Source organism: Molothrus aeneus, unplaced genomic scaffold (assembly GCF_037042795.1).
Source record: "Molothrus aeneus isolate 106 unplaced genomic scaffold, BPBGC_Maene_1.0 scaffold_43, whole genome shotgun sequence".
Taxonomy (NCBI): domain Eukaryota; kingdom Metazoa; phylum Chordata; class Aves; order Passeriformes; family Icteridae; genus Molothrus; species Molothrus aeneus.
In genome coordinates, this window is record NW_027099100.1 from 268,941 (window position 1) to 293,280 (window position 24,340).

The window sequence follows — 24,340 nt, forward strand, 5'->3', positions numbered from 1 at the left end:
CTCCCTCCTGTGTCCCCCCCCAGTGTCCCTTCCCTGTCCCCCCCTCCTGTGTCCCCCCCCGTGTCCCCCTCAATGTGCCCCCAGTGTCCCCTCAGTGTCCCCCCCAATGTCCAAATGTCCCCCCCAGTGTCCCCTCCCTCCTGTGTCCCCCCAGTGTCCCCTCCCTGTCCCCCCCCGTGTCCCCCTCAATGTGCCCCCTTTGTCCCCTCAGTGTCCCCCTGGTGTCCCCCCAGTGTCCCCCCCAATGTCCAAATGTCCCCCCAGTGTCCCCTCCCTGTCCCCTCCCAATGTCCCCTCAATGTGCCCCCTTTGTCCCCTCAGTGTCCCCCCCAATGTCCAAATGTCCCCCCCGTGTCCCCCTCAATGTCCCCCCAGTGTCCCCTCAGTGTCCCGCCAGTGTCCCCCCCCATATCCCCCCATTGTCCCTACAGTGTCCCCCCACCCCCCCGTGTCCCCCCCAATGTCCCCCCCCCCGTGTCCCAACCTCCACCCCCCATTGTCCCCCCCCCCATGTCCCCCCCGTCCCCCCCGTGTCCCCTCCGTGTGTCCCCCCCCATCCCCCCCCGTGTCCCCTCGATGTCCCCGGTGTCCCCTCCCCCCCGGAGCTGGCGCTGCCTCTGCAGGGTCTTTATTGGGGCTGGGGGAGGGGACACGGGGGGGACACCGGGGGGGGGGGGGACATTGGGGACACCGAGGGGACACCGGGGGGGGGGGGGGGGAACTTGGGGACCCCGGGGGGGGGGGGACATTGGGGACACCGAGGGGACACCGGGGGCGGGGGGGACGACACTGGGGACACCGAGGGGGGGGGGGACATTGGGGACACCAAGGGGACACCGGGGGGGACAGCGGGGAAGGTTCTGGAAGGTCCCGCGGGAGAATCCATCGGGAGCGGCGGCGTCAGAGCCCTGAGGGGACAACGGGGACAGGGAAATGTCACCTTGGGGACAGCGGGGACACGGCACTGTCACACCTTGGGGACACTGGGGACAGGGAAATGTCACCTTGGGGACACCGCAATGTCACCTTGGGGACACGGCACTGTCACCTTGGGGACAGCGGGGACACGGCACTGTCACACCTTGGGGACACGGCACTGTCACCTTGGGGACATTGGGGACAGGGAAATGTCACCTTGGGGACAGCGGGGACAGGGAAATGTCACACCTTGGGGACACTGGGGACAGGGAAATGTCACTTTGGGGACACCACAATGTCACCTTGGGGACACGGCACTGTCACCTTGGGGACATTGGGGACAGGGAAATGTCACCTTGGGGACAGCGGGGACACGGCACTGTCACACCTTGGGGACATTGGGGACAGGGAAATGTCACCTTGGGGACACCGCACTGTCACCTTGGGGACATTGGGGACAGGGAAATGTCACCTTGGGGACAGGGAAATGTCACCTTGGGGACATTGGGGACACCGCAATGTCACCTTGAGGACACGGCAATGTCACCTTGGGGACATTGGGGACAGGGAAATGTCACCTTGGGGACAGGGAAATGTCACCTTGGGGACACTGGGGACACCGCAATGTCACCTTGGGGACACTGGGGACACAGCACTGTGTGTGTGAGGACATTGGGGACAGGGAAATGTCACCTTGGGGACACGGCGCTGTCACACTTTGGGGACATTGGGGACACGGCACTGTCACACCGGGGCCCCCTCTGGGCCTCCTTGTGTCACCTCTGTGTCACCTCTGTCCCCGTAGAGACCCCATTGTCCCCTCCCGTGTCACCCTGTCCCCTTCTGCTGTCCCCGTGTCACCCACTGCCACCCCCGTGCTGTGCCCCTGTCCCCACAGCCACCCCTGCCACCCTCGGTGTCCCCCTGCCACCCCCTGTCCCCTCCTGGTGTCCCCAATGTCCCCATTGTCCCCCCCATTGTCCCCAGTCCCATCATTGTCCCCCCCATTGTCCCCCCAATGTCCCCAGTGTCCCCCAATGTCCCCAGTGTCCCCAATGTGTCCCCCCAGTGTCCCCAATGTCCCCAGTGTCCCCTCATTGTCCCCAATGTCCCACCCTGTGTCTCCAGTGTCCCCCGCAATGTCCCCAATGTGTCCCCAGTGTCCCCCCAATGTCCCCAATTTGTCCCCAGTGTCCCCAGTGTCCCCCCAATGTCCCCATTGTCCCTCATTGTCCCCCCAATGTCCCCCGCAGTGTCCCCCCCTTGTCTCCTCATTGTCCCCAATGTCCCACCCTGTGTCTCCAGTGTCCCCCCCACTGTCCCCAATGTGTCCCCAATGTGTCCCCAATGTTCCCCTTGTCCTCAGTGTCCTCAATGTCCCCCTAATGTCCCCAGTGTCCCCCCACTGTCCCAAATTTGTCCCCAATGTCCCCAGTGTCCCCCCGATGTCCCCCTCAATGTCCCCATTGTCCCACCCTATGTCTCCAGTGTCCCCCCCAGTGTTCCCCCATTGTCCCCCCAATGTCCCCCCAGTGTCCCCCCAGTGTCCCCACTGTCCCCCCATTGTCCCACCCTGTGTCTCCAGTGTCCCCCCAATGTCCCCCCAGTGTCCCCAGTGTCCCCCCACTGTCCCCACTGTCCCCCCATTGTCCCCATTGTCCCACCCTGTGTCCCCAGTGTCCCCCCAGTGTCCCCCCAATGTCCCCCCAGTGTCTCCAGTGTCCCCCCACTGTCCCCCCCATTGTCCCCCCCATTGTCCCCATTGTCCCCCCCACTGTCCCCACTGTCCCCATTGTCCCCACTGTCCCCATTGTCCCCATTGTCCCCCCCATTGTCCCCATTGTCCCCCCCATTGTCCCACCCTGTGTCCCCAGCGCCTCCTCCGAGTCCGGCTCGTGGCGCCCCCCTGGGGACAGAGAACCCCAAACTGTGGAGACCCCAAAAATGGAAACCAACCCCCAAAAATGGAGACCCCAAAACGGGAACCCCAAATTGGGAAAAACCCCAAAAAATGGGAACCCCAAAATGGGAAAATCCCCCCCCAAAAATGGAGACACCCCAAAAATGGAGACCCCAAAACGGGAACCCCAAATTGGGAAAACCCCCAAAAAATGGGAACCCCAAAATGGGAAAATCCCCCAAAAATGGAGACCCCAAAACGGGAACCCCAAATTGGGAAAACCCCCAAAAAATGGGAACCCCAAAATGGGAAAATCCCCCAAAAATGGAGACCCCAAAACGGGAACCCCAAATTGGGAAAACCCCCCAAAAACGGGAACCCCAAAAATGGGAACCCCCCAAAGAAGGGAACCCCAAAAACGGGAACCCCAAATTGTGGGAACCTCTAAAATGGGAACCCCAAAAAACGGAGAACCCCAAATTATGGGAACCCCAAAAACACAGAGTACCCCAAAAAACCGGAAACCCCAAATTGTGGGAACCCTCAAATTGTGGGAACCCTCAAATTGTGGGAACCCCAAATTTTGGGAACCCCAAAAATAGGAACCCCAAGTTGTGCAAACCCCAAAAAACCGAGAACCTTCAAAACCGGGAAACCCAAATTATGGGAACCCCAAAAACACAGGGAACCCCAAATTGTGGGAACCTCAAAAACAGGAGCCCTAACCCCAAAAAACCAGGAACCCCAAAAACGGGAAATCCCCCAAAACGGGAACCCCAAAAGTGTGGGAACTCCAAAACTGGAAAATCCCAAAAATGGGAACCCCAAAAACCCCGGGAACCCTAAAAATGGGAACCCCCAACCCCAAAAACAGAAACCCCAAATTGTGGGAACCCCAAAAACGGGAACCCCCCCCCAAAATGGAAACCCCAAATTGTGGGAACCCCAAATTGTGGGAACCCCAAAAACGGGACCCCCCCCCCCAAAATGGAAACCCCAAATTGTGGGAACCCCAAATTATTTGGGTTAGGGCTTGGGGTCTGGGGGTTTTGGGATTTTGGGGTTTTGGGGTCTTGGGGTTTTGAGGATTTGGGGTTTTGGGGTCTGGGGGTTTTGGGGTTTTAGGGTTTTGGGGCTTTGGAGACCCCCTCAGGGTCAGGATTTGGGGTCTGGGGGCTTTGGGACCCCCCCCCCCGGGTCAGGATTTGGGGCTTTGGGGGTTTTGGGATTTTGGGGATTTGGGGCTTTGGGGTTTTGGGGCTTTGGAGACCCCCTCAGGGTCAGGATTTGGGGTCTGGGGGCTTTGGGAGCCCCCCCCCGCGGGTCAGGATTTGGGGCTTTGGGGCTTTGGGTTTTTAGGGTCTGGGGGCTTTGGGGTCTGGGGGCTTTGGGGACCCCCAGGGTCGGATCTGGGGTCTGGGGTCTGGGGGCTTTGGAGATTTGGGGTCTGGGGGCTTTGGGGTTTTAGGGTCTGGGGGCTTTGGAGACACCCTCAGGGTCAGATTTGGGGTCTGGGGGCTTTGGGGTCTGGGGGCTTTGGGGCTTTGAGGTTTTAGGGTCTGGGGGCTTTGGGGGCTTTGGGGTTTTGGGGCTTTGGAGACCCCCTCAGGGTCGGATTTGGGGTCTGGGGACTTTGGGGTTTTGGAGATTTGGGGTCTGGGGGCTTTGGAGATCCCCCCAGGGTCAGGATTTGGGGTCTGGGGACTTTGAGGGATTTGGGCTTTGGGGGCTTTGGGGTCTGGGGGCTTTGGGGCTTTGGGGATTTGGGGTCTGGGCGTTTTGGGGTTTTGGTCTGGGGGCTTTGGGGATTTGGGGTTTTGGGGTCTGGGGGTTTTGGGGCGTTTGGGGTTTTGGGTCTGGGGTCTCACCCTCCTCGGACTCGCTGGACTGGGAGGGGACATCGGAGAGGGGACCTGGGGGGGGAGGGGACATTTGGGGACCCACGGGGGCCCTGAGACCCCTCCCCCACACCCCGGACCCCCCCCACAATCCCGGGACCCCCCCAGACCCCTCCCCACCATTTTTGGGACCCCTCCCCACCACCCAGGGACCCCCCAAGAAGTTTTGGGGATCTCCCCCCATTTTGGGACCCCCCCACAATTTTAGGACCCCCCCCCACTTTGGGACCCCCTCCCCATTTAAGCCCCCCCCCCTCCATTTTAGGACCCCTCCCCAATTTTGGCCCCCCCCATTTTAGGACCCTTCCCCCATTTGGGACCCCCCCCCCCCCAATTTTGAGACCCCTCCCCACGACTTTTGGGGACCCCTCCCCATTTGGGGACCCCATTTTAGAACCCCCCCCTAATTTCGGGACCCCCCCTCCCCCCAATTTCGGGACCCCTCCCCACGTCTTTTCGGACCCCCCCCCATTTTGAGGACCCTCCCCCACTTTAGGGCCCCCCCCCTCATTTCGGGACCCCCTCCCCCATTCTTGGACCCCCCCATTTTAGGGCCCCCCAGTTTGGAACCCCCCTCCCCCATTTTGGGACCCCTCCCCATTTCAGGACCCCCCACCCCCAATTTTGCGCCCCCCCATTTTAGGACCCCCCCTCACTTAAGCCCCCCCGCCATTTTGGGTCCCCCCCCATTTTGGGGGTCCCCCCTCCCCATTTGAGGACCCCCGCCCTATTCGGGACCCCCCCCTCCCCCATTTCAGGACCCTCCCCCATTTCGGGACACCCCCCGCAATTTTGGGGACCCCCCCATTTCACTCCCCCCCCCCATTTCGGGATTCCCGCTCCCCATTTTGGGGACCCCCCACCGCAATTTTGAGGACCCCCCCCCCCCCCCATTTCAGGACCTCCCCCCATTTCACGCCCCCACCCCCCCCCCATTTCAGGACCCTCCCCCATTTCGGGAGACCCCCCCTTTTTGGGGACCCCCCTTGTTTTGGGGACCCCCCCCCCCCGCAATTTTGGGGTCCCCCCCATTTCACGCCCCCCCATTTTGGGGACCCCCCCCCTTTTGGGGGACCCCCCCATTTCACGCCCCCCCGCAATTTTTGGGACCCCCCCCCATTTCGGGACCCTCCCCCCCCCATTTTGGGGACCCCCCCCATTTTGGGGACCCCCCCGTTTTGGGCACCCCCCCATTTCACGCCCCCCCATTTTGGGGACCCCCCCCATTTTGGGGACCTCCCCCATTTCACGGCCCCCCGCAATTTTTGGGGACCCCCCGCCATTTCGGGACCCTCCCCCCCCCATTTTGGGGACCCCCCCCCCCCCATTTCGGGATCCCCGCTCCCCATTTTGAGGACCCCCCCCCCCCATTTCGGGACCTCCCCCCATTTCGCGCCCCCCCCCCCCCATTTCAGGACCCTCCCCAATTTCGGGAGCCCCCCCTTTTTGGGGACCCCCCCGTTTTGGGGTCCCCCCCCATTTCACGCCTGCCCCCCATTTTGGGGACCCCCCCCCTTTTGGGAGACCCCCCCATTTCACGCCCCCCGCAATTTTTGGGGACCCCTCCCCATTTCGGGGTCCCCCCCATTTCGGGGCCCCCCCCCCCAGTTTCGGGGTCCCCCTGACCTCTCTGCGCCGCCGGCGGTGGGGGGGGGGCGCTCTCGGAGCCGCTCTCGGAGCCGGAGGCGCCCCCCGGGGGGGGGTCCCGGCCCTCGGTGCCCAGGGGGGACCCCGGGAACGCCGCTGACGTCACGGCTGGGGGAGGGGCGGCACTCTGGGGTCCCCGCCCCCACTTTGGGGTCCCCGCCCCCACTTTGGGGATCCTTCCCCCCATTTTCGGGGATTCTTTTCCCCATTTTCGGGGTCCCTTTGCCCATTTTTAGGGTCCCCACCCCCATTTTTGGTGCCCCCGTGCCCATTTTGGGGGTCCCCGTGCCCGTTTTTGGGGTTCCTTTTCCATTTCTGGGGTCCCCGTCCCCATTTTTGGGGTCCCCCGCCCAATTTTGTGGTCCCTGCCCCCATTTTTGGGATTTTTTCCCCATTTTCGGGGTCCCCGTGCCCATTTTTGGGGGTCCTTTCCCCATTTTTGGGATTCTTTTCCCCATTTTCGGGGTCCCCTTCCCCATTTTTAGGGTCCCCGATCCCATTTTTGGCATTTCCGTCCCCATTTTTAGTGCCCCTCTCCCCATTTTCGGGGTCCCCGTTCCCGTTTTTGGGATCCCCACCCCCATTTTTGGTGCCCCCGTGCCCATTTTGGGGTTCCCGATCCCATTTTTGGGGTTCCTTTTCCATTTCTGGCTCCCTGTGCCCATTTTGGGGTTCCCTTTCCCATTTTTAGGGTCCCTGTGCCCATTTTTGGGGTCCCTATTTAATTTCTGGGGTCCCCGTTCCCATTTATGGGAATTTTTTTCCCCATTTTTGGGGTCCCTGTGCCCATTTTTGGGGTCCCTATTTAATCTCTGGGGTCCCTGTTCCCATTTATGGGAATTTTTTTCCCCATTTTTGAGGTCCCTGTGCCCATTTTTGGGGTCCCCGTGCCCATTTTGGGGTCCCCGTGCCCATTTTCGGGCTCCCTACCCCCATTTTTGGGGTCCCCCTCCCCATTTTTGGATTCTTTTCCCCATTTTCGGGGTCCCCGTCCCCATTTTTGGGGTCCCCCGCCCAATTTTGTGGTCCCTGTCCCCATTTTTGGGATTTTTTTTCCCCATTTTCGGGGTCCCCGTGCCCATTTTGGGATTCTTCTCCCCATTTTGGGGGTTCCCGTGCCCATTTTTGGGGGTCCTTTCCCCATTTTTGGGGGTCCTTTCCCCATTTTCGGGGTCCCCGCCCCTATTTTTGCGGTCCCCGATCCCATTTTTGGTGCCCCTCTCCCCATTTTTGGGGTCCCTGTGCCCATTTTTGGGGTCCCTATTTAATTTCTGGGGTCCCCGTTCCCATTTATGGGAATTTTTTTCCCCATTTTTGGGGTCCCTGTGCCCATTTTTGGGGTCCCTATTTAATTTCTGGGGTCCCCGTTCCCATTTATGGGAATTTTTTTCCCCATTTTTGAGGTCCCTGTGCCCATTTTCGGGCTCCCTACCCCCATTTTTGGGGTCCCCCTCCCCATTTTGGGATTCTTTTCCCCATTTTCGGGGTCCCCGTGACCATTTTTGGGGTCCCCCGTCCATTTTTGTGGTCCCTGTCCCCATTTTTGGGGTCCCTGTCCCCATTTTTGGGATTTTTTCCGCAGTTTTGGGGTCCCCGTGCCCATTTTTGTGGTCCCTGTCCCCTTTTTTGGGGTCCCCATTCGCATTTTTGGGGTCCCTTTTCCATTTTAGGGTCCCCATCCCCAGTTTTAGGGGTCCCCGTCCCCATTTTCGGGCTCCTTTTCCTTCAGGGGTCCCTTTCCCAATTTTGGGGTCCCCGTCCCCATTTTTGGGGTCCCCGTCCCCATTTTTAGGGTTTCTTCCCCATTTTTGGGGTCCCAATCCCGATTTTTGGGACCCTGTTCCCATTTCTGGGGGTCTGTACCCCCATTTTTGGGGTGCCCGTTTTTGGGGTGCCCCTACCTTTGCCCAGGTGCGCCGAGGTGCTGAGATCACCTGGGGGGGGAGGGGGGGGTCAGGAGAATTTTGGGGTCCCCCGGGGGCGGTTTTGGGGTCCTCAGGGGGGAATCAGGAGAAATTTGGGGTTCCTGGGGAGGATTTTGGGGTCCCCGGCGGGATTTTTGGGGTTCCCGTGTCCATTTTTGGGGAGTTTTTGGGGTTACCTGAGGGGGGTCAGGAAGATTTGGGGTCCCCGGGGGGATTTTGGGGGAGTCCTTGGGGGGTTTTGGGGGTACACTGGGGGCATTTATGGGATTTGGGGGCCCTGAGGGGGTTTTGGGGTCCCCGGGGGGGTTTTGGGGTTCCCGCGTCCATTTCTGGGGGTCCCCATTTTTGGGAGGTTTTGGGGGTTCCCGTGTCCATTTTTGGGGTCCCTGTCCCCATTTCTGGGGTCCCTGTGTCCCCATTTTTTGGGCTTTTGGGGGTTCCCGTGTCCATTCTTGGGGGTCCCCGGGGGGGGGGGTCACGAGGATTTGGGGTCCTGGGTGGGTTTTGGGGTCCCGGGGGGGTTTTGGGGTCCCGGGGATTTTTTGGGGTCCCGGGGGGGTTTTGGGGTCCGCGGGGCTGTTTTGGGGTCCCGGAGGGGATTTTTGGGGTCCCGGGGGGGGTTTTGGGGTCCCGGGGATTTTTTGGGGTCCCGGGGGGGGTTTTGAGGTCCCGGGGGGGTTTTGGGGTTCGCGGGGATTTTTTTGGGTCCCGGGGCTGTTTTGGGGTCCCGGGGGGGTTTTGGGGTCCCGGGGCTGTTTTGGGGTTCGCGGGGATTTTTTGGGGTCCCGGGGCTGTTTTGGGGTCCCGGGGGGGTTTTGGGGTCCGCGGGGATTTTTGGGGTCCCGGGGATTTTTTGGGGTCCCGGGGCTGTTTTGGGGTCCCGGGGGGGTTTTGGGGTCCCGGGGCTGTTTTGGGGTCCCGGGGCTGTTTTGGGGTCCCGGGGATTTTTTGGGGTCCCGGGGGGGTTTTGGGGTCCCGGGGCTGTTTTGGGGTCCCGGGGGGGTTTTGGGGTCCCGGGGATTTTTGGGGTCCCGGGGATCTTTTGGGGTCCCGGGGCTGTTTTGGGGTTCGCGGGGATTTTTTGGGGTCCCGGGGATTTTTTGGGGTCCCGGGGCTGTTTTGGGGTCCCGGGGCTGTTTTGGGGTCCCGGGGATTTTTTGGGGTCCCGGGGGGGTTTTGGGGTCCCGGGGCTGTTTTGGGGTCCCGGGGGGGTTTTGGGGTCCCGGGGATTTTTGGGGTCCCGGGGATCTTTTGGGGTCCCGGGGCTGTTTTGGGGTTCGCGGGGATTTTTTGGGGTCCCGGGGATTTTTTGGGGTCCGCGGGGATTTTTTGGGGTCCTGGGGCTGTTTTGGGGTCCTGGGGCTGTTTTGGGGTCCCGGGGATTTTTGGGGTCTCGGGGATTTTTTGGGGTCCCGGGGCTGTTTTGGGGTCCCGGGGCTGTTTTGGGGTTCGCGGGGCTGTTTTGGGGTCCTGGGGCTGTTTTGGGGTTCGCGGGGCTGTTTTGGGGTCCCCCCCCCCACTCACTCTCTCCCGACGCCTCCATCTTGGCGGGCCCGGGGGGCTCTGGGGGGGACACGGAGGGGGGGACACGGAGGGGGCGTCACCCACGGTGCCCCCAAATCCCCCCGAGCCCCCCGAAATTGGGGCGGGGGTCCCCAAATCCCCCCCCCCCCCCCCTTTACCTGGGGTCGGTCCCTCCCCCGACAGCGCCACCTCCAGGGGACCCGAGGGACCTGCGGGGACACCGGGGGGACACCGGGGTGACATCGGGGTGACACCAGGGTGACACTGAGTGACACCAGGGTGACATTGAGTGACACCAGGGTGACATCGGGGTGGCACCAAGGGTGACACTGAGTGACACCAGGGTGACATTGAGTGACACCAGGGTGACATCGGGGTGGCACCAAGGGTGACATTGACACCAGGGTGACATCGGGGTGGCACCAAGGGTGACATTGAGAGTGACACCAGGGTGACACCAGGGTGACATCGGGGTGGCACCAAGGGTGACACTGAGAGTGACACCAGGGTGACAGCGGGGTGACATCGGGGTGGCACCAAGGGTGACATTGACACCAGGGTGACATTGGGGTGGCACCAAGGGTGACATTGAGAGTGACACCAGAGTGACATCGGGGTGGCACCAAGGGTGACACTGAGTGACACCAGGGTGACATCGGGGTGGCACCAGGGTGACATCGGGGTGGCACCAAGGGTGACACTGAGTGACACCGGGGTGACATCGGGGTGGCACCAAGGGTGACATCGGGGTGGCACCAAGGGTGACACCAGAGTGACACCGGGGTGACATCGGGGTGGCACCGAGGGTGACAATGAGAGTGACACCAGAGTGACACCGGGGTGACACCAGGGTGACATTGAGGGTGACACTGAGGTGACACTGAGTGACACCACGGTGACACCAAGGGTGACACCAAAGTGACATCGAGGTGGCACTGAGGTGACATCGAGCTGACATCGAGGTGACATTGAGGTGGCACCAGGGTGATACCAAAGTGACACCGAGGGTGACACCAGGGATGACATCGAGGTGACACCGAGGGTGACACTGGGGATGACATCCAGGGTGACACCAAAGGTGACACTGAGGGTGGCATCAGGGTGACACCGATGGGACATCAAGGGCGACACCGAGGTGACACCGAGGGTGGCACCGTGTGACCCCCCCTCCCCAAATCCCCCCCCACAATCGGCCCCATGGTGGCCACACCCTGGGGACACCGAGGGGACATCGAGGGTGACACCGAGGGTGACACTGAGGGGACACTGAGGGGACATCGAGGGGACATCGAGGGTGACACGAGGGTGACACTGAGGGGACACTGAGGGGACACTGAGGGGACATCGAGGGTGACACTGAGGGGACACTGAGGAGACACTGAGGGGACATCGAGGGTGACACGAGGGTGACACTGAGGGGACACTGAGGGGACACTGAGGGGACATCGAGGGGACATCGAGGGTGACACTGAGGGGACACTGAGGAGACACTGAGGGGACATCGAGGGTGACACGAGGGTGACACTGAGGGGACACTGAGGGGACACCGAGGGGACATCGAGGGGACACCGAGGGTGACACCAAAGGTGACACCGACCCCCCCTCACCTTGGGCCATGGCGGTGGCCGCCAGCAGAGCGGTGACAACGGCGAGCGCCGGGAGCCTGCGGGGACAGAGCGGCTCGGGGACAGCGGTGGCATTGTCACCTCCCCCCCAGAGCCACCACAGCTGCCATTGTCACCCCCCGGAGCCACCCCCGGGTCCCCAGGTGCCACTCGCGGCCCCCGGGACACTCGGACACCCCCAGGACCCCGTGCTGAGACCCCCGGGTGTCCCCCCTGTCCCCTCCGTGTCCCCTCCGTGTCCCCCCTGTGTCCCCCCTGTCCCCTCAGCCCTCTCCATCCGCCCTGTCCCTCCTCTGTCCCCCTCTGTCCCCCCTGTTGTCCCCTGTGCTGTCCCCTCTGTCCCCTGTGCTGTCCCCTCTGTCCCCTGTGCTGTCCCCTGCTCTGTCCCCTCCATCCCCTCTGCCCCTCACTGTCCCCTCTGCTGTCCCCTCCGCCGCCTCTGCTGTCCCCGCTGTCCCCCTGTCCCTCTGCTGTCCCTGCTGTTCGCTGCTGTCCCCCCCCGTCCCCCTCCATCCCCCGTGTCCCCGCTGTCCCCTCTGTCCCCTGCATCTCCCGTGCTGTCCCCCTGTCCCCCCGCACTGTCCCCTGTGCTGTCCCCCTCCCTCCCTCCGTGTCCCCCGTGTCCCCCCCGCTGTCCCCGGTGTCCCCCCGGTGCTGTCCCCCCGCTGTCCCCTCTGTCTCCTCCTCTTCCCCCCTGTCCCCCCCTGTCCCCCCTGCTGTCCCCTGTGTCCCCTCTGCTGTCCCCCCGCACTGTCCCCGCTGTCCCCTCCGCTGTCCCCCTGTGTCCCCGCTGTCCCCTGTGCTGTGCCCCCGCTGCTGTCCCCCGGTGCCCCCCTCCGTCCCCTGTGTCCCCCCGCTGTCCCCTCCATGCCCCCCATCCCCCCTGTCCCCCCGGCTGCTGTCCCCTGTTGTCCCCGCTCCGTCCCCTGTGTCCCCCCTCTGTCCCTGCTGTCCCCGCTCCGTCCCCTGTGTCCCCCCTCTGTCCCTGCTGTCCCCTCTGTCCCCAGTGTCCCCCCGCTGTCCCCTCCATGCCCCCCTGTCCCCCCTGGCTGCTGTCCCCTGTTGTCCCCGCTCCGTCCCCTGTGTCCCCTCCGCTGTCCCCGCCCTCTGTCCCCTGTCCCGGTGCTGTCTCCTGTGTCCCCCCCTGTCCCCCCTGTCCCCCCGCGTCCCCCCTCTGCTGTCCCCGCTGTCCCCACCGCCCTGTCCCCCCTCTGCTGTCCCCGCTGTCCCCCACTCCATCCCCTCCATCCCCTCTGTCCCCCCACTGTCCCTGCTCTGTCCCCTCTGTGTCCCCTCTGTGTCCCCTCCGCTGTCCCCTCTGTCCCCTCTGTGTCCCCTCCACTGTCCCCTCTGTGTCCCCTCCGCTGTCCCTGCTCTGTCCCTGCTCTGTCCCTGCTCTGTCCCCCCTTTCCTGCTCTGTCCCCCATGTCCCCCCTGTGTCCCCTCCATCCTCTCCATCCCCTCTGTCCCCTCTGTCCCCACTGTCCCCCCTCCATCTCCCAATGTCCCCCCGCTGTCCCCTCTGTCCCCACTGTCCCCGCTGTCCCCGGTGCTGTCCCCGCTGTCCCCCCGGTGTCTCACGGCGCCGTGGGTCCCATGGCTGTCGCTCTGTCGCCGCTGTCGCTCTGTCGCCGCTGTCGCTCTGTCCCTCCTGTCGCTCTGTCCCTCCCGTCCCCGCTGTCGCCGCTGTCGCCGCTGTCGCTGCGGGCCGGGCCCGCCCGGGGCCGTTTTAGCGGCGGGGACGGGGAGGGGCCGGTGGCGCGGGGCCGGTGGCGCGGGGCCAGCCAATCCCGGCCCGCCCCGAACCGGCACCGGCACCGGCACCGGGATAGAACCGGGACAGAACCGGGACTGCGTTATAACCGCGCCGGAACCGGACCGGGACCGGGACCGCAACGGGACCGGAACACAACTGGGACAGGGCCGGGATGGAACCGGGACCGCATTAAAACCGCACCGGAACCGCACCGGGACCGCAACGGAACCGGGACCGCACCGGAACCGGGATCGGAACCGCACCGGGACCGCATTAAAGCCGCACCGGAACCGCACCGGGACTGGGATGGAACCGGGACCGCACCGGGACCGCAATGGAGCGGGAGGGAACCGGGACAGGACCGGGATGGAGCCGGGCCCGCACCGGGACCGCACCGGAACCGCACCGGGACTGCGGGTACCGGAACTGGCACCGGGCCCGCACCGGGACCGCACCGGAACCGCACCGGGACTGCGGGTACCGGAACTGGCACCGGGCCCGCACCGGGACCGCACCGGAACCGCACCGGGACTGCGGGTACCGGAACTGGCACCGGGCCCGCACCGGAACCGCACCGGGACTGCGGGTACCGGGTCTGGCACCGGGCCCGCACCGGGCCCGCAGCGGAACCGCACCGGGACTGCGGGTACCGGGTCTGGCACCGCAGCGGGGTCACCTGAGGCACCGGGAACGGCGCCAACAGCGGCACCGGCACTGCGGGAACCCGAACCGGACCGGGACAGAACCGGGACAGAACCGGGACGGAACCGGGACTGCGGGAATCCGAACCGGACCGGGATAGAACCGGGAATGGCAGGACCGCAATGGGACTGCACCGATACAGAACCGGAACTGCACCGGGACAGAACCGGGACAGAACCGAGACTGCAGCGGCGCTGCGGGCACCGCACGGCACCGGGACTGCACTGAAACCGCACCGGGACAGAACCGGGACCGCACCGGGACCGACTGCGGCACTGGGACGGTGCCAACAGCGGGGACTGGCACTGCGGGCATGGCCCCGAACCGGGACAGAACCGGGACGGAACCGGGACCGGGACCGGGCCAAGCACCGGGACTGCGGCACCGGCCCCGGGATTGCCCCACCCAAACCGGGACCCTCACACCGGGACCCCCCAACTGCCGGGGCCGGTTCCGTCCCGGTTCTGTCCCGGTTCTGTCCCGGTTCCGTCCCGGTTCTGTCCCGGTTCTGTTCCGGTTCTGTCCTGGTTCCATCCCGGTTCCGTCCCTGTTCTGTCCCGGTTCTGTCCTGGTTCTGTTCCGGTTCTGTCCCGGTTCCGTCCCGGTTCCATCCCGGTTCCGTCCCTGTTCTGTCCCGGTTCTGTCCCGGTTCCGTCCCTGTTCCGGTTCTGTTCCGGTTCCATCCCGGTTCCGTCCCGGTTCTGTCCCGGTTCTGTCCCGGTTCTGTTCCGGTTCCGTCCCGGTTCTGTTCCGGTTCCGTCCCGGTTCTGTCCCGGTTCTGTCCCGGTTCTGTCCCGGTTCTGTCCCGGTTCTGTTCCGGTTCCATCCCGGTTCTATCCCTGTTCTGTCCCGGTTCCATCCCGGTTCCGTCCCGGTTCTGTCCCGGTTCTGTTCCGGTTCCATCCCGGTTCCGTCCCGGTTCTGTCCCGGTTCTGTTCCGGTTCCGTCCCGGTTCCGTCCCGGTTCTGTCCCCCAAAGTCAGAGACACAACCGGGACCCCCAGCCCCACTTTGGGGGGACCCCAGACCCAGAAACCCCAAAACCACTTTGGGGTCCCCAAAGCTCTGACCAGGACCCCCCCAGCCCCACTTTGGGGGGACCCCAGACCCAAAATCATGTCCGGGACCCCCCAACCCCATTTTGGGGGGACCCCAGACCTAATTTGGGGGGACCCCCAAACCCAGAGACCCAAACCGAGGACCCCCAAACCCATTCTGGGGGACCCCAGCCCCATTTGGGGGACCCCAAAGTCCTGACCGGGACCCCCAACACGGCTGGGGGGACCCCCCAAAGTCAGAGACACAGCCGGGGACCCCAGCCCCATTTTGGGGGGACCCCAGACCCAGAATCCCGTCCAGGACCCCCCATTTTGGGGACCCCAAAGTCCTGACCGGGACCCCCCAGCCCCATTTTGGGGTCCCCATTCCCAAGACCCCCTCTGGAACCCCAACACAGCTCGGGGGGACCCCCAAACCCCCAGACCCATTTTGGGGGGGACCTCAAAGTCCTGACCGGGCCCCCAGCCCCATCTTGGGGGACCCCGACCCATTTTGGGGTCCCCCCAAACCCCCAGCCCCATTTTGGGGTCCTGCAAGTCCCCAGCCCCATTTTGGGGGACCCAGCCCCATTTTGGGGGACCCAGCCCCATTTTGGGGTCCCCCATTTCCAGCTCCATTCCTGGGACCCCCCCCAAATGCTCCCTGGACACCCCAAAACCAAACCCAGCCCCATTTAGGGGGGACCCCAGCCCCATTTGGGGAACCCCAAAACCCGCAGCCCCCATTGGGACCCTGGGCAGAGATTTGGGGTTCCCAGGTGCGGATTTGGGATTTCCCGGTCCGGATTTGGGGGTTTTGGGTGCAGATTTGGGGTTTCAGGTGCGGATTTGGCGTTCCCAGGTGCAGATTTGGGGTTCCCAGGTGCAGATTTGGGGTTCCCAGGTGCAGATTTGGGGTTCCCAGGTGCGGATTTGGGGTTTCCGGGTGCGGATTTGGGGTTTCAGGTGCAGATTTGGGTTTTTTGGGTGCGATTTTGGGGTTCCCGGCTGCAGATTTGGGGTTTCCAGGTGCGATTTTGGGATTTCCAATTGCAGATTTGGGGTTCCCAGGTGCAGATTTTAGGTTTTTGGGGGCGGATTTGGGGTTTTTGGGTGCGATTTTGGGGTTTCCAGGTGCGGATTTGGGGTTTCCAGGTGCGATTTTGGGGTTTCCAATTGCAGATTTGGGGTTCCCAGGTGCAGATTTTAGGTTTTTGGGTGCGGATTTGGGGTTTCCGGGTGCGATTTTGGGGTTTTTGGGTGAGATTTTGGGGTTTCCAGGTGCGATTTTGGGGTTTCCAGTAGTAGATTTGATGGTTTTGGGGTGCAGATTCGGGGGGTTTGGGCGCAGATTTGCGCTTATTTGGTGCGGATTTGGGGTTTTTGGGTGCGGATTTCGGGTTCCCAAGTGGGGATTTGGGTGTTTTGGGGTGCAGATTTGGGGGGTTTTGGGTGCGGATTTGGGGTTTCCAATTGTAGATTTGGGGTTTTTGGGTGCGGATTTGGGGTTCCCGGGTGCGATTTTGGGGTTTCCAGTTGTAGATTTGGGGGTTTTGGGTGCGATTTTGGGGTTTCTATGGGTGCGGATTTGGGGGTTTTGGGTGCAGATTTGGGGTTTCAGGTGCGGATTTGGGGTTCCCAGGTGCGGATTTGGGGTTTCAGGTGCGGATTTGGGGTTTTTGGGTGCGATTTTGGGGTTTCCGGGTGCGGATTTGGGGTTTCCGGGTGCGATTTTGGGGTTTCCAGTAGTAGATTTGGTGCAGATTTCGGGTGCAGATTTGGGGTTTTCGGGTGCAGATTTGGGTTTTTCGGGTGTGAATTTGGGGGTTTCGGGTGCAGATTTGGGGTTTTTGGGTGCGAATTTGGTTTTTTTCGGGTGCAGATTTGGGGGTTTCGGGTGCAGATTTGGGTTTTTCGGGTGTGAATTTGGGGTTTTCGGGTGCAGATTTGGGGTTTTTGGGTGTGAGTTTGGGGTTTTTGGGTGCAGATTTGGGGTTTTTGGGTGTGAATTTGGGGTTTTTGGGTGCAGATTTGGGGTTTTCGGGTGTGAATTTGGGTTTATTTGGCTGTGAATTTGGGTTTTTTGGGTGCAGATTTGGGGTTTTCGGGTGCAGATTTGGGGTTTTTGGGTGCAGATTTGGGTTTTTTCGGGTGCAGATTTGGGGTTTTCGGGTGCAGATTTGAGGTTTTTGGGTGTGAATTTGGGGTTTTTGGGTGCGAGTTTGGGGTTTTTGGGTGCAGATTTGGGGTTTCGGGTGCAGATTTGGGGTTTTCGGGTGCAGATTTGGGGTTTTTGGGTGTGAATTTGGGTTTTTTGGGTGCAGATTTGGGGTTTTCGGGTGCAGATTTGGGGTTCCCGTCCCGGTCCCGTCCCCGCCGGTCCCGGGTGGCGGTGCCGGGTGGGGGAGGGGCGGCGGTGGCGGTGCCGGGTGGGGGAGGGGCGGGGCCGGCGCTGCGGGGTGGGGGAGGGGCGGCACAAGGGCCCCTTTGAGGCCACCAAGGCCCCTTTGTGCGGGGGGGAGGGGCCGCGGCCGGGGGGGCGGGGCCGCGTTGGGGCCGCGTTGGGGCCGCGTTGGGGGTCGGGGTCGGGTTGGGGTCGGGTTGGGGCCACTTTGGGGTTGGGATCGGTTTGGGGTCGGTTTGGGGTCGGGGTTGGGTTGGGGCTGGTTTGGGGTCAGTTTGGGTCAGTTTGGGTCAGTTTGGGGTCGGTTTGGGGTTGGTTGGGATCGGTTTGGGGTCAGTTTGGGGTCGGTTTGGGGCCACTTCGGGGTTGGATCGGTTTGGGGTCAGTTTGGGGTCGGGGTTGGGTTGGGGCTGGTTTGGGGTCAGTTTGGGTCAGTTTGGGTCAGTTTGGGTCAGTTTGGGTCAGTTTGGGATCGGTTTGGGTCGGTTTGGGGTCGGGGTTGGGTTGGGGTCGGTTTGGGGCCAGTTTGGGGTCGGGGTTGGGTTGAGGTCGGTTTGGGCTCGGTTGGGGTCAGTTTGGGGTCGGTTTGGGGTCACTTTGGGGTTGGGGTCGGGTTGGGGTCGGTTTGGGTCAGTTTGGGGTCGGGTTTGGGTCACTTTGGGGTTGGTTGGGGTCAGTTTGGGCTCGGTCGGGGTCAGTTTGGGGTCGGTTTGGGGTCAGTTTGGGTCAGTTTGGGGTCGGTTTGGGGTCAGTTTGGGTCAGTTTGGGTCAGTTTGGGGTCGGTTTGGGGTCAGTTTGGGTCAGTTTGGGTCAGTTTGGGTCAGTTTGGGGTCAGGGTCAGTTTGGGTCAGTTTGGGTCAGTTTGGGGTCGGTTTGGGGTCGGGTTTGGGTCACTTTGGGGTTGGTTGGGGTCAGTTTGGGCTCGGTCGGGGTCAGTTTGGGGTCGGTTTGGGGTCAGTTTGGGTCAGTTTGGGGTCGGGTTTGGGGTCACTTTGGGGTTGGGGTCGGGTTGGGGTCAGTTTGAGGTCGGGGTTGGTTTGGGGTTGGGGTCAGTTTGGGTTGGTTTGGGGTCGGTTTGGGGTCGGGTTTGGGGTCACTTTGGGGTTGGGGTCGGGTTGGGGTCAGTTTGGGGTCGGGGTTGGTTTGGGGTTGGGGTCAGTTTGGGTTGGTTTGGGGTCAGTTTGGGGTCGGTTTGGGGTCACTTGGGGGCCGGGGTTGGGTTGGGGTCAGTTTGGGGTCGGTTTGGGGTCGGGGTTGGTTTGGGGCTGGTTTGGGCTCGTTTGGGGTCAGTTTGGGGTCGGTTTGGGGCCACTCTGGGGTTGGGATCGGTTTGGGGTCAGTTTGGGGTCGGGGTTGGGTTGGGGTTGGTTGGGGCCAGTTTGGGCTCGGTCGGGGTCAGTTTGGGGTCAGTTTGGGGCCAGTTTGGGGTCAGTTTGGGGTCGGTTTGGGGTCGGTTTGGGGTCGGGGTTGGGTTGGGGCTGGTTTGGGCTCGTTTGGGGTCAGTTTGGGGTTGGTTTGGGGCCTCTTTGGGGTTGGGGTCGGTTTGGGGTTGGGGCCACTTTGGGGCCACTTTGGGGTCGGTTTGGGTCAGTTTGGGGTTGGGGTCAGTTTGGGGTTGGGGTTGGGTCAGGTTGGGGTTTGGGTTGGTTTGGGTCGGTTTGGGGTCGGTTTGGGGTTGATTTGGGTCGCGTTGATGTTGGTTTGGGGCCGGTTTGGGGTCAGTTAGGGGTTGGGGCTAGTTTGGGCTCGGTTGGGGTCGGTTTGGGGTCAGTTTGGGGCTGGTTTAGGGTTGGTTTGGGGTCAGGGTCAGTTTGGGTCAGTTTGGGGTTGGTTTGGGGGCAGGATCAGTTTGGGGTCGGTTTGGGTCAGTTTGGGGTTGATTTGGGTCGCTTTGATGTTGGTTTGGGGTTGGTTTGGGGTCAGTTTGGGGTCGGTTGGGGTCGGTTTGGGGTCAGTTTGGGTCAGTTTGGGTCAGTTTTGGGTCTGGGGGCGGGGTTGGGTCAGTTTGGGGTCAGTTTGGGGTCGGTTGGGGTCGGTTTGGGGTCAGTTTGGGTCAGTTTGGGGCCAGTTTGGGTCAGTTTGGGTCAGTTTGGGTCAGTTTGGGGTCTGGGGGCGGGGTTGGGGTGTAGGAATGGCTGAAGGGTGCCCCAAACCTGAGCTCAACGGGGAGACCCCAAATCCCGACCCAGGGGACAGAGGAGACCCCAAAATCCCAACCGGGGTCAGGAGAGGGGACCCCAAATCCCAGCCCAGGGGACAGAGGAGACCCCAAATCCCAACCGGGGTCAGGGGGAGACCCCAAATCCCAACAGAGCTCAGGGGGAGACCCCAAATCCCAACCCAGGATCACCTGGACACCCCAAATCTGAGCCCAGAGTCAAGGGGAGACCCCAAATCCCAGCCCAGGAGAGACGGAGACCCCAAATGCCAGTGCTGGATCTGGGGGAGACCCCAAATCTGAGCTGAGGGGACAGAGGAGACCCCAAATCCCAACTGGGGTCAGAGGGAGACCCCAAATCCCAACCCTGGATCAGGGGGAGACCCCAAATCCCAATCCCAAGGCCACTGGAGACCCCAAATCCCAGTTTGGTGTCCCCGTTCCCAGTTTGGTGTCCCCATTCCCAGTTTGGTGTCCCCAGTCCCAGTTTGGTGTCCCCCAGTCCCAGTTTGGTGTCACATGTTCCCAGTTTGGTGTCCCCATTCCCAGTTTGGTGTCCCCATTCCCAGTTTGGTGTCCCCAGTTCCCAGTTTGGTGTCACATGTTCCCAGTTTGGTGTCCCCGTTCCCAGTTTGGTGTCACATGTTCCCAGTTTGGTGTCCCCGTTCCCAGTTTGGTGTCCCCATTCCCAGTTTGGTGTCCCCGTTCCCAGTTTGGTGTCCCCAGTTCCCAGTTTGGTGTCCCCGTTCCCAGTTTGGTGTCCCCGTTCCCAGTTTGGTGTCCCCATTCCCAGTTTGGTGTCCCCCATTCCCAGTTTGGTGTCACATGTTCCCAGTTTGGTGTCCCCATTCCCAGTTTGGTGTCCCCATTCCCAGTTTGGTGTCACATGTTCCCAGTTTGGTGTCACATGTTCCCAGTTTGGTGTCCCCATTCCCAGTTTGGTGTCCCCATTCCCAGTTTGGTGTCACATGTTCCCAGTTTGGTGTCACATGTTCCCAGTTTGGTGTCCCCATTCCCAGTTTGGTGTCCCCATTCCCAGTTTGGTGTCACATGTTCCCAGTTTGGTGTCCCCGTTCCCAGTTTGGTGTCCCCAATCCCAGTTTGGTGTCCCCAGTCCCAGTTTGGTGTCACATGTTCCCAGTTTGGTGTCCCCGTTCCCAGTTTGGTGTCCCCATTCCCAGTTTGGTGTCCCCGTTCCCAGTTTGGTGTCCCCAGTCCCAGTTTGGTGTCACATGTTCCCAGTTTGGTGTCCCCATTCCCAGTTTGGTGTCCCCAGTCCCAGTTTGGTGTCCCCAGTTCCCAGTTTGGTGTCACATGTTCCCAGTTTGGTGTCCCCATTCCCAGTTTGGTGTCACATGTTCCCAGTTTGGTGTCACATGTTCCCAGTTTGGTGTCCCCGTTCCCAGTTTGGTGTCCCCATTCCCAGTTTGGTGTCCCCGTTCCCAGTTTGGTGTCCCCATTCCCAGTTTGGTGTCCCCAGTCCCAGTTTGGTGTCACATGTTCCCAGTTTGGTGTCCCCGTTCCCAGTTTGGTGTCCCCAATCCCAGTTTGGTGTCACATGTTCCCAGTTTGGTGTCCCCATTCCCAGTTTGGTGTCCCCAGTCCCAGTTTGGTGTCACATGTTCCCAGTTTGGTGTCCCCATTCCCAGTTTGGTGTCCCCATTCCCAGTTTGGTGTCACATGTTCCCAGTTTGGTGTCACATGTTCCCAGTTTGGTGTCCCCATTCCCAGTTTGGTGTCCCCATTCCCAGTTTGGTGTCCCCGTTCCCAGTTTGGTGTCCCCATTCCCAGTTTGGTGTCCCCAGTCCCAGTTTGGTGTCACATGTTCCCAGTTTGGTGTCCCCGTTCCCAGTTTGGTGTCCCCAATCCCAGTTTGGTGTCCCCAGTCCCAGTTTGGTGTCCCCAGTTCCCAGTTTGGTGTCACATGTTCCCAGTTTGGTGTCACATGTTCCCAGTTTGGTGTCCCCATTCCCAGTTTGGTGTCACATGTTCCCAGTTTGGTGTCACATGTTCCCAGTTTGGTGTCACATGTTCCCAGTTTGGTGTCCCCATTCCCAGTTTGGTGTCCCCAATCCCAGTTTGGTGTCCCTGTTCCCAGTTTGGTGTCCCCAATCCCAGTTTGGTGTCACATGTTCCCAGTTTGGTGTCCCCATTCCCAGTTTGGTGTCACATGTTCCCAGTTTGGTGTCCCCATTCCCAGTTTGGTGTCCCCAGTCCCAGTTTGGTGTCACATGTTCCCAGTTTGGTGTCCCAGTTCCCAGTTTGGTGTCCCCGTTCCCAGTTTGGTGTCCCCAATCCCAGTTTGGTGTCACATGTTCCCAGTTTGGTGTCCCCATTCCCAGTTTGGTGTCCCCAGTCTCAGTTTGGTGTCCCCGTTCCCAGTTTGGTGTCCCCAGTTCCCAGTTTGGTGTCACATGTTCCCAGTTTGGTGTCCCCATTCCCAGTTTGGTGTCCCCATTCCCAGTTTGGTGTCCCCAGTCCCAGTTTGGTGTCCCCAATCCCAGTTTGGTGTCCCTGTTCCCAGTTTGGTGTCCCCAATCCCAGTTTGGTGTCACATGTTCCCAGTTTGGTGTCCCCATTCCCAGTTTGGTGTCCCCAGTCCCAGTTTGGTGTCACATGTTCCCAGTTTGGTGTCCCCAGTCCCAGTTTGGTGTCCCCAGTCCCAGTTTGGTGTCCCCAATCCCAGTTTGGTGTCACACGTCCCCTCCTGTCCCCTCCTGTCCCCTCCTGTCCCCTCTGTCCCCTCCTGTCCCCTCTGTCCCCTCTGTCCCCGCTCCCTCAGAGCCGCTTTGTCCTCTCTGTCCCTTTGTCCTTTGTCCCTCTGTCCGTCCGTGGCGCTCCCAGCACCGTTCCTGCAGAAACGACCCCATAGAAATCAGCCCTATAGGAATCGACCCCATAAAACAACCCCACAAAACCCCACAAAAACCAAACCCTATAGAAATCAGCCCCATAAAAAAACCCTACAAAAACAACCCCATAAAAACAAACCCTATAAAACAACCCTGTAAAAATCAACCCTGTAAAAATCAACCCTATAAAATCAACCCCATAAAGATCAACCCCATAGAATTCAACCCTATAAAACAACGTAATAAAATTCAACCCTATAAAAATCAACCCCATAAAAATCAACCCCATAAAAAAACCCTACAAAAACAACCCCATAAAAACAAACCCTATTAAACAACCCTGTAAAAATCAACCCTATAAAATCAACCCCATAAAAATCAACCCCATAGAAATCAACCCTGTAAAAGAACCTAATAAAATTCAACCCTATAAAAATCAACCCCATAAACCAAACCCTATAGAAACCAATCCCATAAAAATCAACCCTATAAAAAAAATCAACCCTACAAAAAACAACCCCATAAAACAACACCACAAAACCAACCCTATAATACAATCCTATAGAATCGACCCCATAAAAACAAACCCTATAAAAATCAACCCTAAAAATCAACCCCATAAACCCAACCCTAGAAAAACCAACCCTATAAAATCAGCCCCCTAAAAAAACCCTACAAAAACAACCCCATAAAAACAAACCCTATAAAACAACCCCATAAAAATCAACCCTATAAAACAACCTCTAAAACAACCCTATAAAAACGACCCTATAAAAACGACCCCATAAAAATCAATCCTATTCAATAGCCCTAAAAAATCAACTTTATAAAAAGGACCCCATAAAAACAAACCCTATAAAACAGCCCTATAAAAATCAACCCTATAAAAACCGACCCTACGAAAATCAACCCTACAAAACAACCCTATAATAAACCCTACAGAAACAACCCCGTAAAACCAAACCCTATAGAAACAACCCTAAAAATCAACCCTATGAAAATCAATCCTATAAAACAACCCTACTAAAATCAACCCTACAAAAACCAACCCCATAAAACAACACCACAAAACCAACCCTATAATACAATCCTATAGAATTGACCCCATAAAAACAAACCCTATAAAAATCAACCCTATAGAAATCAACCCCATAAAACAGCCCTACAAAACCCCCAAAAAACAAACCCTATAGAAACAACCCTAAAAACCAACCCCATAAAATCAACCCTACAAAAATGAACCCCATAAAACAACCCAATGGAAGCAACCCCATAAAAACAAACCCTACAGAAACAACCGTACAGAAACGATCCCATAAAAATCAACCCAATAAAAATCAACCCTATAAAAATCAACCCTATAAAAATCAACTCCATAAAACGACCCCACAAAACCCCATAAAAACCAAACCCTATAGAAACCGACCCCATAAAAATCAACCCTATAAAAAAATCAACCCTACAAAAACCAACCCCATAAAACAACACTACAAAACCAACCCTATAATACAATCCTATAGAATCGACCCCATAAAAACAAACCCTATAAAAATCGACGCTACAAAAACAAACCCTATAAAAACAACCCTACAGAAACAACCCCATAAAAATAACCCTATAGGAATCAACCCCATAAAAATCAACCCCATAAAACGACCCCACGAAACCCCATAAAAACCAAACCCTATAGAAACCGACCCCATAAAAATCAACCCTATAGGAATCAACCCTATAAAAATCAACCCTATAAACATCAACTCCATAAAACGACCCCACAAAACCTCATAAATACCAATCCCTATAGAAACCAACCCTACAAAATCACCCTGTAAAAATCAACCCCATAAAACAGCCCCACAAAACCCCATAAAAACCAAACCCCATAGAAACAACCCTGCAGAAATAAAAACCATAAAACAGCCCTACAAAAACGTCCCCATAAAACAACCCTATAGAAATCAACCCCATAAAACAGCCCTACAGAAACAGCCCTAC

General features: G+C 59.7%; 1 protein-coding gene across 5 annotated transcripts; it reads right to left on the reverse strand.

Annotated features, from left to right (window-relative positions):
• Nucleotides 1-763: 763 nt before the first annotated feature.
• Nucleotides 764-13,399, reverse strand: LOC136570932 (PHD finger protein rhinoceros-like). Of its 5 annotated transcripts, XM_066571350.1 has the most exons (10): nucleotides 13,019-13,399; nucleotides 11,420-11,475; nucleotides 9,971-10,021; nucleotides 9,813-9,851; nucleotides 8,265-8,297; nucleotides 6,343-6,471; nucleotides 4,687-4,731; nucleotides 2,780-2,824; nucleotides 1,005-1,103; nucleotides 764-908 (listed from the first exon to the last, which is right to left on the reverse strand). In XM_066571350.1, exons 1-9 carry the CDS (start codon nucleotides 13,033-13,035, stop codon nucleotides 1,045-1,047), a joined length of 474 nt encoding a protein of 157 aa, XP_066427447.1. In that variant the 5' UTR covers nucleotides 13,036-13,399; the 3' UTR covers nucleotides 764-908; nucleotides 1,005-1,044. The 5 variants fall into 5 exon arrangements, with proteins under 5 accessions (XP_066427447.1, XP_066427449.1, XP_066427448.1 ...); XM_066571352.1 differs by lacking the exon at nucleotides 2,780-2,824 and having other exon boundaries at nucleotides 765-908; nucleotides 1,027-1,103; nucleotides 13,019-13,396; XM_066571351.1 differs by lacking the exon at nucleotides 2,780-2,824 and having other exon boundaries at nucleotides 765-908; nucleotides 13,019-13,395.
• Nucleotides 13,400-24,340: the final 10,941 nt, after the last annotated feature.

What these genes read in the sequence shown, in the direction of transcription:
- LOC136570932 (XM_066571350.1), bottom strand. An exon ending in GTCCAGCGAGTCCGAGGAGG is followed by an intron (nt 2,825 to 4,686) that starts GTGAGACCCCAG and finishes CTCTGTCCCCAG; the next exon opens with GGGGGCGCCACGAGCCGGAC. An exon ending in GGAGGCGCTGGGGACACAGG is followed by an intron (nt 1,104 to 2,779) that starts GTGGGACAATGG and finishes AATGTCCCCAAG; the next exon opens with GTGACAGTGCCGTGTCCCCA.